Source organism: Bubalus bubalis, chromosome 3 (assembly GCF_019923935.1).
Source record: "Bubalus bubalis isolate 160015118507 breed Murrah chromosome 3, NDDB_SH_1, whole genome shotgun sequence".
NCBI classification, from domain to species: domain Eukaryota; kingdom Metazoa; phylum Chordata; class Mammalia; order Artiodactyla; family Bovidae; genus Bubalus; species Bubalus bubalis.
In genome coordinates, this window is record NC_059159.1 from 123,787,381 (window position 1) to 123,805,120 (window position 17,740).

Consider the following 17,740-nt stretch of genomic DNA (forward strand, 5'->3'; position numbering starts at 1 on the left):
AAGGACAGCTATAAAAAGCCTACAGCTCAAATCATACTCGGTGTTGAAAGACTAAAAACACCCCCACTAAGACTGGGAACAAGGCAAGGATGCCTACTCTCACCACTTTTATACATCTTACTGGATATGCACTGAGAGTACATTCAGACAAGAAAAATAACAGGCATTTAGATTGGAAAGAAAGAAGTAAAATTATCTATATATAAGATATGAGCGTATATATTAAAAATGTTGAATTCACAAAACTACTAGAACTAATAAGTTCGGCAAGGTCATAAAATATGTAAGATTCATATATAAAATTATGTTTCTGTTCATGAGCAATGAACAGTCCAAAAAAGAATGAAAAGAAAAATTTCACTCATAATAGCATCAAAAAGAATAAAATATAAGATATAAATGAATGGAGAGACCATTTCATGCTTATGGATCTCAATATCATTAAGATGGCAATTCTCTCAAATTAGTATATAGATTCAGTGCAATCCCTATCAACTCTAGCTGCCTTTTTTTTTTTTTTTGGACAAATTGTTAAACCAATTCTAAAATTTTTATGGAAATACAAATAACCCAGAATAACCAAAACAATCTTCAAAAGGAAGAATGAATTTGGAAAATTCACACTTTCTGATTTCAGAAATTTCTACTGAGCCATAGTAATCAAGGCAAGGTGGTACTGGCATAGGATAGAAATCTAACATAAGGGGACAAAATAGAGAGTCCAGAAATCAATCCCTATATTTATGATCAGCTGATTTTCAACAAAGGTGCTAAGGTAATTCAGTGGTTCAGGAAAAGATAGTCTGTTCAACAAATGATATGAGCAACCAGATACCCACATGCAAAGAGATGAATTTAGACCATTATCTCACATCACAGAAATGAATTCAAAATGGATTTCAACCTGAACATAAGAGCTGAAACTATATAACTCTTAGAAGAAAACATGTGAGTGAGTTTTCATATAACACCAAACTGATTTTAAAAATAGATAAAATGGACTTCATTAAAGTTAAAAAGCTTTGTACATCAAATGACACTAAGAAAGTGAAAAGGAATATTACAGAATGGGATAGCATATTTGTAGATCACATTTACTAAAGGATTTGTATCCAGAATGTATAAAGAACACTTCCAGCTCACTTATATGTATTACAAATAACCCACTTGAAAAATAGATGAGATATTTACATAGACATTTCACCAAGAGCAATATACAAATGATTAATAAGCACCTGAATAGATGTATGACATCATTAGTCTTAAAGGAAATGCAAATTAAAACCGAAATAAGATACCACTTCATATTCAATAAGATAGCTTTAACAAAAAAGACAGCAACAAATACTGGCAAGAATATGAAGAAACCAGAATCTCACATATTGCTTGTAGGAAAATAAAATGATACAGCCATTTTAGAAAACAGTTTCGGCAGCTTCTTAAAATGTTAACCACAAGAGTTGCCATATGATCTAGCAATTCCACTTCTAGGTATCTACCCAAGAGAAATGAATACATATGTTTGCACAAAGAATGCTTATAATAGTATTATTCATAATAGCAGAAGAAAATAGAACCAGTTCAAATACTTATAAACTGGTAAAAGGATGAACAACATGTGATGATATATTTATACATATATTATATGTGATAACAAAGTACTGTTAGGTGTTACAATGTCGAAGAACCCCAGAAAAGTTAAGTGAAAAAGCTAAACCAGAAGACAGTTTACTGTATGATTCTATTTATATACAGTGTCAACAACAGGCAGATCTGTAGAGATAGGAAATAGTACTGGTTACCTGTGGCTGGGAGTCGGAAAGGGAGTAACTGCTAATGGGGAAGAGGGATTTTTAAAGAGATGAAAATGTTCTAAAATTGGGTTATATTGAGTACACAATTCGGTAAATTTACTAAAAACATCATTTAATTGTACACTTAAAATGAATGAGTTTTATGGTATGAAATTATACCATGATAAAACTGTTTAAAACAATCTGTTAATTAACTAGACATAGAAGGAAACCCATTAAAAGTATGCACTAAAAACCTATAGCACATTTTGAAATGGTGAAATTTTAGAAGTTTTCTCTCTAAAATCAGGAAGGAGAACATACTTGCTATTACTATTACTGTTCACTATTGTTTTAGTGTGGAGGGAGGCAGGGTCGTAGTTGGTGCAGTAAAATAAATAAGGATTGTAATATATAAGGATTGGAAAAGAAAAAAATGAAACAACATTCACAGATGATATGATTGTCTATATCAGGGGCTGGCAAACTTTCTATAAAGGACTGTGGAATAAATATTTTAGATTTTGTGTGTTCTACTGGGGCTTCCCAGGTGGCGCTGGTGGTAAAGAACCTGCCTGCCAATGCAGGAGACTTAGGAGATGCAGGTTCGACCCCTAGGTTGGGAAGATCCTCTGGAGGAGGAAATGGCAACCCACTCCAGTATTCTTGCCTGGAGAATCCCATGGACAGAGCAACCTGGTGGACTACAGCCCATGAGGTCGCAAAGAGTCGGACAAGTGAAGTGACTTAGCATGCACACATGTTCTATTGTCTCTGAGCAGTCATAGATAATACATGAATGAGTATGGTTGTGTTCCAACAAACTTTCTATATAGAAACAGGCAATGAGAACTTCCCTGGTGGTACAGTGGATAACAATCTGCCTGCCATTGTAGGGGACACGAGTTCAATCCCTGGTCCAGGAAGATTCCACATGCCACAGAGCAACTAAGCCTGTGCACCACACTACTGAGCCCAAGTGCCAGAACTACTGAAGCCCATGTGCCTACCGCCTGTGCTCTGCAACAATAAAAGCCACCACAATGAGAAGCCCCTGCTCGCTGCAGCTAGAGAAAGCCCATGTGCAGCAGTGAAGACCTCTAATAAAAAATAATAAATTAATAAAAAAAACAGTAATCCAGATTTTGCCCATAGGCCTCAGTTTTTAGACACGTGGACTAGATAGAAAACTCTAGAAATTCTACTGACAAATTATTAGAATCAGAGTTAACTACAATTGTTGAGGTCAAAATACAAAAATCAATAGTGTTCCTATACATAACTTTAATTAAAAAATTTTAAGTACATAATTTTAATAATTAAAAAAATTAGCTGGGGACTTCCCTGATGGTCCAGTGGTTAAGACTCTGTGCTTCCAGTGTAAGGGGCATAGTAGGTTCAATCCCTGGTCGGGGAACTAAGATCCTGTATGCCATGTAGTATGGCCAAATTAAATAAATAAAATACTCTTAAAAATTTTAGTTGGTACACAGGAATAAATTACAGCAGAAGATTTATATAACCATTATGGAGAAAACTAAAATTTTATTTAAGTTATTATAAGACCTGAATAGAGTCTGTGAATGAGCAGATTCCTCTAAAATACAAACAAATTTTAAATGAAGGGTATAAACTCATAAGATGGGGAAACAGGAAAGAAAGCAATGACAATAAAATTTTAAAATCTGGAAAGCAGGAGGATGAGTGGCAACCATCTTAGCAACTTACTTAATAATAAGTACAAGAAAGCTGAATACTAAACTAGCAGTGGAAAACGTTAAGAACTTAAGACAGTTTATACAAAATCCTCAAAAATCACAAGAACTGGCAACTCTGGGTACTGTGTAGTAGAAAGGGTAGCTAAAATACGGATTTAAATGAAAGATATTTAAGAATTTATATCTCTTCCCTTAATCCATACTGCTGGATGATTTACCTCCTCTCTGTCAGCAGAAATCTTAAATCTTATTCTCTAAAGAGGGTAAAATAGAAATCTCTGTATATTAAAGGATGCCAGACACAGTTGAAGGCTTTGAGTACCTGACCAAAATCTGGGGGACTAAATGACCATATGCACACTGAATACTGAATTCAGATATCCTGAGAGTTCTTTCAGCTATTGAACTAAAGATACTGACATCAGAAGTTCCTCAAAAAATGGCTTCCTTTTTTGAAGCCTGCCCTTGCACTTAGAGTTCCCAGTCACCTTTTTAGTTCCCCACTCTTAACTATGAGCAGACAGTCAAAAGATAATCAGACATTTGACAGAAGTGTCTAATAGAAAGACCTAAACAAATGGGGAGATATTTTGGAAAAAGTAGAGACTACATAAGGAGAAGAAGACTTAAATTTTAGAAAAACTCTCAGATAAGAAAAGACATTGCATGCTTGAAGCGCTGCATGCTGACTGAAGGATGCAACAAGGGGAGAGAAACAGGAGACTTAAAGTATTGGTATTGACACTTCTTAACATGGGTGGTGAGTTACAGATGTTCACTTTTCTCTAAACTCCACAAGTACTTTATGTACTTTTCTGTAAGGATGATACATTTCACAGTTTTAAAAATAAAAAGGAAATAAAATGGGGAATAAAAAATATTAGGCAAGGAATAAAAATGTATCCAAAAGATCATGCAGATTTGAAATAAAGCCAAATAGAACTTAAAGAAGTAAAAAAAAAAAAAAGTACTGTTGAAATTTATAAAAACAAGTAGCAGAAACAGTTTATACAACAGATTAATATAGATACTGAAAAATTACCCAGAAGGCAATATATGGAGATGAGGAGATAGCAAACATGAAAGAGCAGTTATGAGACAAGAGTCTCATGGGAATGTTTCAAGTATCTATTTAGAACTCCAAAAGAATTTAGAAATAGGTGAGAGGCAACATTGGAATAATGACAGAAAATCCTCCAGAATATATGAACAATTTGAATCTTAAGATTTAGAAAGTCAAACGAATCTCAGTGAAGATCAATAATAAGAGATCAACATTTACAAACGTCAGAGTGAAACTGCAATACTCCAAAGACAAGGGAAGATTAGTCAAAGGAAAAAAAAAATATCCAAAGTAACAATTCAACTGATAACAGACTTTAAAATAACAACAATGGAAGCCAGAACTCAATGAAATATTGTCCTATTTAGAAAGAAATAACTATCAACCCTTATAGGCTCAGCTGAACCTTTAATCAAAAAGAGTGAAATAAAGATTTTTCAGAGCAATAAAAAGTGAGAGTTTTCCTCAACCAAGTTTTACTTAATATACATGAGAAAGAAAGAATAATCTTTTTTAAAAAAGTTAAAGAAATGGAAGAAGGAATGGGGAGCAAAAATTTTTCATCTGTAGAAGTCTGAGTATACATTGAGTGTAAATTCTAGTTGGAAGGGCAAAAATAGGACTATCACTGAATGTTTATGATAACTAGGTTTTGTTGGTTTGATTTCTTCTGTAGGTGTACAGAAGATGGATGTCCACATAAGAAATTCTTTCACACACGTTTTCTTATGCGGATGAGATTAACACCAGATTGTTCCAAAATGTTGATCTCAACGTCCTCTGGATATCTCTTGATTTTGCATGATCTTGACTTAACCAAGTCTTTAGAAGTAGGCAGCTATCCCATTTTAAGGGCAAGAAGAACAACATCAAGTTCAGGTAAGCTTTCCTTTTTTGATTAAAAGAAAGAGTTTTCTAAATAATCTCAGACGTGGAGATGGTATATGTTTCTCTTTTGAGATGATAACAGGAAGAAGGGAAGAAAATTAAAAGACATTCTTTGGAAAGCTCAGTGAGAGCTTTTTTCCCAAAGAAGTATAATGATCTGCATGTATCTTTGATGTAGTATTAGTTTGTACCTCACAAATTATCTAGGAAGAATAACTTCAAACTCTAAAAAAAAAAATTTTAGCCCTCTGGTAGCCAGAAAATCTTCATCAGTGTTTGTAAATCATCATTATCTCAAATACTAGTGATAGCCCAAAGTACTGTCAATCTTTTTAAGTCTTTCTGATAAATTGGCATTTAAAATCAGCTTCAAATGGTTGGAATCTTTCTCTGTGCATGTGGCCACTTTTGAGGATCTTTGGGAATGCATAGGCCTCATTGTATTGCAGTTGCCTAATTTCATTGCTGAAAGTAGAAATTTAAGATTTACCAGCTTATTTGCAAGCAAGAGATTCATTAACATGTAAGTGCAGTCCTTTTAATTTCAGAATTTGTTAGGTTAAACATTAATAGTCAACTTAAGCTTAGTGAGAAGTAGTGATTTAGGAGATCTAGTTGGCATGTTTTGCTTAAAAACCAAGAAAGTTTTCTGTCTTTTAAAGGTAATTCTGATACTTAATACCATCAAAAGAAATTAGATTAATAAGAAGTCCCCACAGATGTGTGGGGCTACAAGAAAAGTGTGACATAGAGACTGCTGTTGGGAGTAGTACATCAAACTCCCCTATCTGATATTCATTTTATTTTCTCAGATTTCAATATTATGTTTGTATTGCATTTCAAAGATAGTATTCACATAATTTCAGTAAGCATGATAGAAGTTGTTGCTATGCTTTAAGGAAGATCTGTTCGTGTTCTCAGTAATGGGCCTGTTGTTTGGATGCTATTCTAACATAAAACAACAGACTGAGCAGCTCAGTTTTCATTCATGCTGAATTTTCTTATTCCATTTCACTACAGAAATAATGGGGAACCTAAGATGTTGGAGAAGGAAATGGCAACCCACTCCAGTATTCTTGCCTGGAAAATCCCATGGATGGAGGAGCCTGGTAGGCTACAGTCCATGGGGTCGCGAAAAGTCAGACATGACTGAGCGACTTCACTTTCACTTTTCAAGATGTTCCTGTGTTTATTTGGTTTTTCATTTTTATTTCACTTAAGGAAGTCATTGGTGTAAAGAATTTTAGAAAGCGACTAAGCCTTGGAATGGATAGGACATTCCAAAGAAACATCTTGCCCACCTCAATCTTAGTTATTTATAGACCACTTTTAGGTGGGTATGTAGTTGCCATGCTTCATATGAACTTTAAAAATATGATTCAAGTAGATTATTTAAAAGTTGAGACATTACCAGAATTCACTGTTGGAATGTTTTGTATTTTCAAGATCTTACCACTTTGTCGAGTTCGTCTGGTCCTAGAGTTTCTGGCTCACCTTGTCATCACAGTGATTCTAATTCATCTTCTGAGAAACACATGTCACGCACCTCACAAAGAGAAGGTAGGTCAGAAGTTGGATTTAATAATCTTGTATGTAGATGCTAAAATAGCTTTCTTTGGTTTGATTTTAATCTTTAAAAATAAAAGCCAATAGAGATGAGGTTATTCCTTGCCCCTCAATAATCATTTTCAAAAAGCTAACCAGGGAATTCCCTGGTGGTTCAATGGTTAAGACTCTGCACTTCCACTGCAGGGGGCACAGGTTTCATCCCTCGTCAAGGAACTAAGATCCCATACGTCCCTCATTGTGGCCAAAAAACAAACAAAACCCCACAAAGCTAACCAGAGTCTCTAGGTTGAATATCATGGGCTTAAATTTTTGTTGGAATTTGAATTTTGGTTTTACTTCCTGGATTTAAGTTTGGTCCTGTTTGGAGAGAGAATAGTTGGGAAATACAGACTCCAATTAAGATTGTAACAGAAATTAAATGAGAGAGTGCATCATGCAAAATGCTGGGCTGGATGAATCACAAGCTGGAATCAAGATTGCTGGGAGAAATATCAACAGCCTCAGATAATGCAGATGATACCACCCTAATGGCAGAAACTGAAGAGGAACTAAAGAGCCTCTTGAGGAAGGTGAAAGAGGAGAGTGAAAAAACTGGCTTAAAACTCAACATTCAGAAAACGAAGATCATGGCATCTGGTCTCATCACTTTACAGCAAATAGATGGGAAAAAATGGAAACAGTGGCAGATTTTATTTTCTTGGGCTCCAAAATCACTGCAGACGGTGACTGCAGCCACGAAATTAGAAGACACTTGCTCCTTAGAATAAAAGCTGACAAACCTAGATAGCGTATTAAAAAGCAGAGACATAACTTTTCCAAAAAAGGTCCATATAGTCAAAGCTATGGTTTTTCCAGTAGTGATGTGTACAGATCTACAGTGATGTGAGTAGGACCATAAAGAAGATTGAGCACCAAAGAATATGCTTTTGAACTGTGGTGCTCGAGAAGACTCGAGTCCCTTGGACAGCAAGGAGATGAAACCAGTCAATCTTAAGGAAATCAAGCCCAAATAGTCACTGGAAGGACTGATGCCTGAAGATGAAGCTCCAGTACTTTGGCCACCTGATGGGACAAGCCGACTCAGTGGAAAAGACCCTGATGCTGGGAAAGATTGAGGGCAGGAGGACAAAGGGGTGAAAGAGGATTAGATGGATGGACAGCATCATTGACTCAGTGGACATGAGTTTGAACAAACTCTGGGAGAGAGTAAAGGACAGGGAAGCCTGGTCTGCTGCAGTCCCTGGGGTTGCAAAGAGTTGGACACGACTTAGAAACTGAGTAACAACAATGGATCTGATAGTGCTATATAATATATAATATAAAGGGATGATTTATCAGGTGCTTGTGAAAGTCGCCTGGTTCCAGCCCAGTAGGCTTTTTTCTCTGCTGTTTCCTTACCTCAACAATGCCTGGCAGCCTCACAGGGGTTGTGGGATAAAGTGAGCTACAATGTGGCCCCACTTAGCTTTTGCCAGTTTTTTCCCAGCCAGTCTGGTAGAACTATCTGGTTAATCTAGCCTATCTACCCCTCAATTGAAATGCTTTCTATCTAGCAAATTTCACTCACCATCCCTCTCCATACTAACCCACATTTGAGGTCTTACAACACTTTTTATTTGTTCTCCTCTTGGTGGTCTGATGGCTAGATACAGGTTTTGTTTTTGTTTTTGTTTTTGTTTTTGTTTTTTTGGTAGTTTTGGGTCACCTTTTGGAGATATCTTGTACCTAGAAATTTAGAGGAGAGACCGTACATTAGATTTCTAATTCAGGTTTTTCCTGGGTGGCCTTACCTGGTAAATGCCTATTTAATTACTTGATTACGTTTTATGGCTACTGCCAAGAATGGTTTGAGAGTCTTTCCTAACCTAACCTATTGACTATCCATCATCTGGTCCTCTGGATGTTAAAGACTGTGCTGTCTCATTTTAAGGTTAAATATTCTCCTCTTAGAGATTTATGCCTGGATATGTAGTATTTCTCCTGTGGATTTTTAGGGATGTAGCACAAATAAAAGTAGAGTAACTGATCCAAGTGTAATTAGAGAGGCCCTTGACCCTCCAGTCTTGCTGCCCCATCTCCACTCTGACCCTGTATGGTTCCTCCCTTTAGCCAGCTCTTAAGCAACCTCCAAGGAGCAGAGACTCAAAAACCGCTGCTTATCTATTCAGAATGAGTTTCTTTTCTGCTTAGGTTATAGATTTTCAAAATTAATTCTTGAAATAGGATTTTTTTCCCTAAAATTGTTGTTAAAGTTTAATCACATGGGAAATTACTTATATATAATTTGGTTGTAACTGCAGTTTAGAACATAACAGGTTTTTGTCAGTGCAGTAATCTAAAGGGAAGCTTTTAAAAGAAGAGACCACATCTAAGTGAGAAATAATTCACAAAGGGTCTGACAGAGGCAGTTCATTATTTTTAAACTAACTCCTCGGAGAAGGCAATGGCACCCCACTCCAGTACTCTTGCCTGGAAAATCCCATGGACGGAGGAGCCTGTTAGGCTGCAGTCCATGGAGTCGCTAAGAGTCCGACACGACTGAGCGACTTCACTTTCATCTTTCACTTTCATACATTGGAGAAGGAAATGGCAACCCACTCCAGTGTTCTTGCCTGGAGAATCCCAGGGATGGGGGAGCCTGGTGGGCTGCCGTCTACGGGGTCGCACAGAGTTGGACACAACTGAAGCGACTTAGCAGCAGCATAGGCACAGAATTGTTGAAATATTTCTCTTGGTATTAAATTTCGAAGTTGCTTCTTTACAATGTTTATGAAAGTGGTTTTCCACATACTCAGGGACATGACATACTCCCATTTGTAACAATGGCTCACTACAGCAGTCACTTGCATCAGTGGCTAGGTAGAAAGAAATGATGCCCATAGCAGAGTACCAGGAATATGTACAGTTGGCAGTATCTCCCACCCCTTGTCTTGACATGTCTCTGTGTGAGTTGTCCTCTCTTACCTCCAAAATTATAGGTCAATTTATTGTTTATGGTACTATCCTAGGGGCTGTAAGTCCTTCTCCTTACATATATCTTTAATCTACATTAAGGCAGTCCTCATGGCTTCCAAGTATTTCTTTCTCTGGACTAGAGAGCACCAGGTCTTCTGAGATGAGAATTGTTATCTTTTACTTTTCCAGACTCCTTTCATACCACATAACTTCGATTCTTATATAGCTTTCTGAGATGCAGATTCAAATCAAAAGGACTCCTAGTCAGCTTTACTGCCGTGTGTGTGTGTGTGTGTTAGTCTCTCAGTCGTGTCCGACTCTTTGCAACCCCATGGACTGTAGCCCACCAGGCTCCTTTGTCTGTGGGATTCTTCAGGCAAGAATACTGGAGTGGGTTGCCATTTCCTTCTCCATTACTGCCTTAGACATAGATTACTGTTGATTCCTGCTGCAGGAACTTGGATTCTTTAGTTCCTGTCATACCCTTTCCCCTACACCCACCTCCAGAAACATAGCCCATACACTGAAGGGCACCTCAGTGTATTTACATGTGGTAGCATAAAGGGCAGATGAAGAAATAAGAAAGCCCCGATAGGGTGGCTGCCAGAAATCAAAGCTTTGATGAGCTGCCTTAGTCTTTTAATAATACGAATTCCACATCCTAATATTCTTATATCTCAGGAATTTCACCACGAAATAGTCTTGAAGTCTTAACCCCTGAAGTTCCTGGTGAGAGAGACCGTGGAAACTGCATCACATCCTTACAGCTGCACCCAAAAGGCTGGGCCACTCTTCTTCGGTGCTCAAGCAACACTGATGATCAGGAGGTACGGGGCAGCACCACTGCACCTTCAACGGGGCTGACTGAACAAACTGCCATTGCCATGTGTGCTCATGGTGTCTTTATCCCTTCAAAATCCTTCTTCCTCCTCTCTGGCCTGGGTTTGGCAAGTGGGAAGTACTTTAAACCAGTCATCAGCTCGGATTAAGCCCAGTTTAATTCTTGCCTCCTTCATCTCATTGTAAAAAACCTCTTACATAGTAAACCCAGGACTGAGCTAAGCTGACTAAATGGGAGGTTTTGCTAAGTCAATGGAGTATTATGAGTTTCTCTTTTTACAATGCAGGGGGCCAGGGTTTAATCCCTGGTCAGGGAACTAGACCCTACATGCCACAACTAATATCCTGCATACTGTAACTGAGACCTAGCACAGGCAAAATACAAACAAAAAAAACAAAGCTTTGGGAAAGGAAGGGATTGAACTGATAACAATAACTAGGGGGAAAGGTCTTGTATGACCTTAGGATCCTCCTTACTCTGGAAAGCTAGTGTCTTCCAAGAATCTCACTAGCTTCAGAAGCCACAGCTAACAGGAGAGAAGAGTCTTCGAAGTGTGTAGGAGAGGTAGTCTAGGGCTTAGATATCTTAACCCTAAAATATCAAGATTGTTGTTACTGTCAGGGGAATTATTACTTTAGAAGTCACAGTAGCCTCGGGGAATAAAATGCTTCCAAGTGTCACAGTACAGCAATAACCTTGATATGAATGTACATAAGACAGTGTGGGGCCTACAGATTTTGTTAATTGGGAGAGGGGTAGCATTCATCTGGATGTTTTCTTGCAGCAGGGATGTAGCTGTGGCATTCTGTTGAGCCTTTGGGGGAAAGAAAGATTATCTGTAGCACTGTTTGGGGCTCTATAACTTTGTTTTTGAATTAATTTTAGTTGAAGTGTAGTTGCTGTACTGCATTTTATAAGTTACAGCTGACTACAGTTATTCACAATTTTTAAAGATGATACTCCATTTATGAGGCTCTGTAACTTTGACTTCGCTCTCTTCTCTCCCTCTAGTGGACTTGTGTCTATGAATTCCAAGAAGGAGCACCTGTGAGACCAGTTGCACCTCGCTGTTCTCTACGCCTGACTCATTACATTGAAGAAGCCAATGTAGGCAGGGGTTATATCAAAGAACTTTGCTTCAGCCCTGATGGGCGAATGATTTCGTCCCCACATGGATATGGGATTCGCTTGTTGGGGTTTGACAAACAGTGCAGTGAACTTATTGACTGTTTGCCCAAAGAAGCCAGTCCCCTGCGGGTGATCCGTTCTCTGTACTCTCACAATGATGTGGTACTGACGACAAAGTTCTCTCCAACACATTGTCAGATCGCCTCTGGGTGCCTTAGTGGACGGGTTTCTTTGTATCAGCCAAAGTTTTAGGCACAATTTAACGTCAAATAAGAAACTCTACTGGTGTTCGACTTCTATATACTTCAATTTAGGTGAAGTATTTTCTTTTTAGAAGATCTTAAAAGTTTGGGTCAAGATCCTGGTTCTTATGGGTCCACAAACATACCTGTGACCTGAGTACTTGATCATCCAGCATCACGAGGCATCGCCAAGTTAGACTCCTTTTGCAGCATTCCTCCGCTCCTGCTGACCCGTGCCACTACACTCCAGCTCTGCTGGTAGCTTTGTCAGGTCTCTTTCTTTTAATTCTCTTTCTGTTTTTGATTTTGGTGTGAATTTTGTGGACATTTGGCAGGAGTTTTGGTTGGATTAGGAGACACTCGTGATGCTAGTATTGAATAAAACCCGGAAGTCTGATGTTGGCATACTGGTTGCTGAAAAGAAATTTCATCTTCACTTATCAGTATTCTTGGCCTTTTAAAGTTGCTGTTAGTTTCTCTATAATGAGCACAGATGATGGCATTATCCTTACAACTGTTACAGTCTTGCACCAAAATGTCTTTTAGGTTTCCTGTCAAAATTATGTTTTTCACCATGAGAGTAATTTTGTTGTGAAATTCTAGAAAAAACATTATCACCTCTGTTTGTAATTTACTGTATTTGTATGAATTTTTAAGTCTACAGCATATGTCCTTAGTTGATATTTTGTTCCTGTCAACAGCATTAGAAAGGAAGAGAGAGGAAGGAATGGGCTTGGGTCATTTCTATTGTATGAAGAGGATTTATTTATTAAATTAGTATACTGTCTGTCTGGCCACCGAGTGATGAGAACAATGTAGCTTAGATTTTCTGTTTCCTCCACCACATTATTTGAATCACAGAGTGACAGGTGGAAGGAAAATTGAGAGTAAAGAGAGTTGTGTTTTTCTCATTTTCCTTGAGTTCAACTCTTACTATTAATGAAGAGATAACTTCCATTTGTTTTCAAGCTGTTGTCATGACTGTGGCAGTCAGTGACTCGGCTGTCAAGACCTTTTGTTGTGTTTTGTTATGGAACACAGCAAGTAAAAAGCATCATGCAGGGGCCAGGCATAAGGCTGACTACTCTGCTGATGCAGGCAGCTTTTTTCTAGTCTTCTCTGCTTTGAATGGGATTATCTTTAGAGGAGATTTTGCCAGAGGTTAGAGTAATTTGAGCCACGTGCTAGTTTTTTCCCTCTTAGAACATATTCTCTTAGGCCAGTGGTTCTCAAACATTTAGGGTGCATTATAATCATTGATGTGAAAGTCGCTCAGTCGTGTCCAACTCTTTGTGACCCCAATGGACTACTTCATGGAATTCTCCAGGCCAGAATACTGAAGTGGGTAACCTTTCCCTTCTCCAATAATCATTGAGGAGCTTGTAAAAAATAGAGAAATCTGACCCTCACCTTAGGAGGTTCTGATTCAGCCTGGGAGAGGACAGGAATCTGTATTTTTAACAGTAACCCCAAATAATTTATATTCAGATGGTTCCTAGATCACAGCTTGAAACATTACTACCTTAAACATCAGTAAATATTTCTGTACCCATCCGGTGCTTACCATAACTCCCAGAAGGTGTTTTGATAGTTTAAAAAATAAGCAAATGAAAGCAATTTTAGAAGTCTTAAAATGGATGCAATCTCATTATTTGATGAATGTAGAAGTTAAGTGACTTAGCTAAGGTCATCCTGCAAAATTAGTGGCAGAGCCAGGACTTGAATTCAGGTCTCTCCATTCCTTGCTCAGGGCAATTTCTACTGTATTATGCTGGCTGTTAAAGATTTATAAAGACTTTTTTTTTTGTCTTTAAGTTGTATTACTATGGATACCCTTAAACTGGCCAATAGATCGAAAAAGAAAGGCATGAGAATATTGATGCTGAGAATTCCAGTGATAAGGAGAAACTGTTTTAAATCTTATAGAAATATTTATGCAACCCAAATGCATGAATAAAAATGACATTTTTTGTAGAATCTACCAGACAGCCATTTACACACATAGAGGTTACATCTCACTTAGATAATGTTGGCTCTAGGACAAATTTTAAAAATTACATCTTTTTTTTTACCATGGTTGTTAAAATAAAAATTGTAAATTTTTTTAGTCATCATAAAAAGTACACACTGAAAAACAAGTTTGCCATAAACTTTTTAAAAAATACATATTTAAAAGAAAGTTTGGGAGACAAAAATGCCTAATGCTGATAGTAAAAATAAGCTACTAAGTACAATGGTTATAAGAAATTTCTATATATTGCATCTCCTTTGGAGAGCACTCCATGTTAGATGCTGGGCCCAAATGTTGCCCAACTCTAAATTTCAGTACATGATTCTTAAACCACTCTATGATATGTCAAATAATGTACATACTTTACTGGTAACCTTCACAAAAACTGCAAGGTTGGTGATGTGAGCACCAATTTACTGTGGAGGAAATGGAGACTCAGGTTAGGTGATATGCCCTGAGCACAGAGCTGACATGTACTGGATTTCAAACCCAGTGTCTTAGTTCCTAGCCTGTGCTTACTACCCAACCATTTTACCCTTTAGTTTGTAAAGGATGGTAAACTGGCCTATTAATTTACCTATTTAACACCCTCTGGAAGTCTTTTATTAACAGAGCTGGCTTATTTTCTTTACTATGCAAAAGAACATTTACAAGATTGACAGTTTCCATTAGAATTAGTGCCATAAACTGCAGGGTGTACATACAGTCCATACCTAACTAAAAACCCTCAAGTAGGATAAATAACTATAAAGAAAAATGGAGGATTAATAGCCTTGTACAGAGTCACACAGATGAGAATGAAAAATTAATAGCCAGCAAACTCAGTAAAATTTTTGTCTTCTCTGAGGTATAGAAGGAAGTGAAGTCACTCAGCCATGTCCGACTCTTTGCGACCCCATGGACTATAGCCTACCACGTTCCTCCATCCATGGGATTTTCCAGGCAAGAGTACTAGAGTGGGTTGCCACTTCCTTCTCCAGGGGATCTTCCTGACCCAGGAATCAAACCCGGATCTTCCGCATTGCAGGCAGATGCGTTACCTTCTGAGCCACCAGGGAAGCCTCCTCTGAGGTATGATCATGATCAAAACGTCATCAGGTAATATTAAGAAATTAAAGGGCATCAGGAATGCTATACTATTAGTAGTGGGAGATATTACACTTAAAATTTTGAGGTCCCATTTCACTTACAGTATAAAGTCTAATCTGGTGTTTTTAACTCAAAATTTTTAGTTATTTTTATTCATAACTGGTAAATTGTATTATAATTGATAAGTATTATAATTGTTGGTAAGTATAGTATAAATTATACTTGTTTTTAAAAGCTTTCTGCAGAGTAGTATATTTATGGCAAAGCTATGTTGAATGACTTTAAGAACATCAACTCCACATTTTCAATTGTGAAAATGAAATGGCTGATGCAGAAGAGACCTGTATTTTAATCTTTTGAAAATGTCTGTGGTCTTTTTTTCTCAGAAGCCCAAAAAGCATGTGTATTTTGTTGTTTCTCCTTGTTACATCCCTGAAGAGAGGCTATACCAAAAACTTGAGGAAAACAAGCATGGAAAAGGTTAATCACCTGTTTCCCACTTATATATCTAGAACCAGGATCACATCACATTATTGTTAAAGCTGTTTTCTAGAAAGTGCAATATAGGAAAAACACTCAGAGAATCTTTTGGGAGCCTAGTGTTTCCCATATTAGAATATATGGTGTTGGCATCCATAAGGATCTGTTAAGCTTGTGTTTAACAGGATAAATAATTTGATAACTTACTGATGACAATCATCCCCATTTAATGACCAGCAGTCACTGAGAGCTATGAAAACTCACTCAGTAACACCGTGTGGGTTATGAAGAAAAGCATATATATTAATTTTGGGATAAATAATGCATATCTCTTTAAGTGCCAAAATTTAAAACCTGTAATTATTTTTGATGCAAGTCTTTCAGATATGTCAGTATACCTTACCTGCCTTCTTCTTAAACAGCATGCTCAGTATAATTCACTTTTTCATGGTGAAAAGTAAGTGATATTCATGTGTTATTACAAATATCTAAAGAGCTCTGATGTATGTAAAATACTTCATAAATTGTAAAGGGCTATAACAAATTGATATTATTATAAAGTGATTCCCTCAGCCCCAAGGTATATAATCATTTGCCTCAGATTGCTGGTGTGTTTTTTTTTTTAATTTAAAAAATTTTATCTCTGCTAAGCAGTCTGTTTTGCTTATATAGTGGTTTCTTACTACACTTATCAATACACCTGCTTCTAACAGGCTCCCCACTTCCTTCTAATATGCTGTGTTCATCTGTTAGGAGCTGGGAGGTGAGATAACCAAGTCTGCTTAGTGTTTAAAGAGCTGGATGCGCTCTGGGTGCACAATCTATGAGAGTTTTTTTGGTTGCTCACCACCTTCCTGACAGTTTCACAACAACCTTCTGAAGTTCCCAGTTAAAGCCCAGGCTAGTGATTTTCTTCAGTTGCCACTAAGTAAAATACTACAAAAGCTAAGGATGCTGCTATATTAAGGAAAGCAATGTACCAAAGTACAGGGAAGGAAAAACAAAGGCTCTGTATTTGCACAGGGGTCTTTCATGCTTTGAAGAAAAAAGAAGAGTGCAGAGTGAAAAAATAAAAATCCAGGTAGACTTAAGAGTATTCTTAATGCCATTAAATTTTGTCGATAACTATTAAAAAATATGGTTATCACATTGTACAGATAGTTTAATCTCAGTGTAAAATGAGATGTACCGAAATTTATAACCTAAACACAATTCTGAAGAATTTCTCACATTCAAATGATATGAAATTATTATCAAAAGCAAAGTCTTAAATTTACTTGTGTGCTGCTTTAGTTGTAAATGAATTAGTGATGGGAAAATGGATTTTATTAATGGATTTTATCAAAAGTTCCAAGGAATATATCTCCCATGCACATACCCTCCTCTATGTATGTGTATATAAATGTCACTATAAATGAAAATGCCAGACATAATAAAACAACTTTTAAAGTTTAAATCTGGTCCAAAATACTTAAGAAAGAATTTTCAGCTTTCCTGAGTTTTTTACCTTATATAGATTTCAGTTTTTACATTAAAGGTTGAATATTTGAATTTTCTTTTAAATTTCACTGCATCTTCTATTTCTTGACTGTGCTTTCTGAAAATCTTAGATTTAACACTTTCAGGAAGTTTAGATTGTCCCAGATAATATGCCAAACACCAGAAAGTTTTCTCACTAGATTCTTACACCAAACTGTAAGCTCCTTGAGGGCAGGGACTTTTATTCCCAGTGCCCAGCAGGATCAATCAAATAAATTGAATGTTGGATGAATCAAATTCACTGTATGTGGTCTCAAGTTCCCGTGAGGCCAGAATTTTGATGTGTAAATTATTCAGTACTACAGAAGTCCATCATTTATTATAATGAACAGACTATTCATTGGAGTAAGGTTTTTTCCTGACAGTAGGACAGAAAAACCAAGCATTTCTCATTGTTCTCGAAAACCGCGAGATTCAGTTTTTC

At 37.0% G+C, this 17,740-nt stretch overlaps 1 protein-coding gene across 1 annotated transcript in view; it reads left to right on the top strand.

Moving 5' to 3' along the window:
* The window catches only part of DCAF10 (DDB1 and CUL4 associated factor 10), a 55,366-nt gene extending 38,133 nt beyond the window's left edge, over window positions 1-17,233 (top strand). The window contains exons 4-7 of the mRNA XM_006063477.4: window positions 5,251-5,453; window positions 6,909-7,022; window positions 10,668-10,813; window positions 11,839-17,233. Of these exons, the coding sequence (XP_006063539.2) occupies window positions 5,251-5,453; window positions 6,909-7,022; window positions 10,668-10,813; window positions 11,839-12,207 (832 nt within the window). The 3' untranslated portion in view covers window positions 12,208-17,233. The remainder of the gene's footprint in view (window positions 1-5,250; window positions 5,454-6,908; window positions 7,023-10,667; window positions 10,814-11,838) is intronic.
* Window positions 17,234-17,740: the final 507 nt, after the last annotated feature.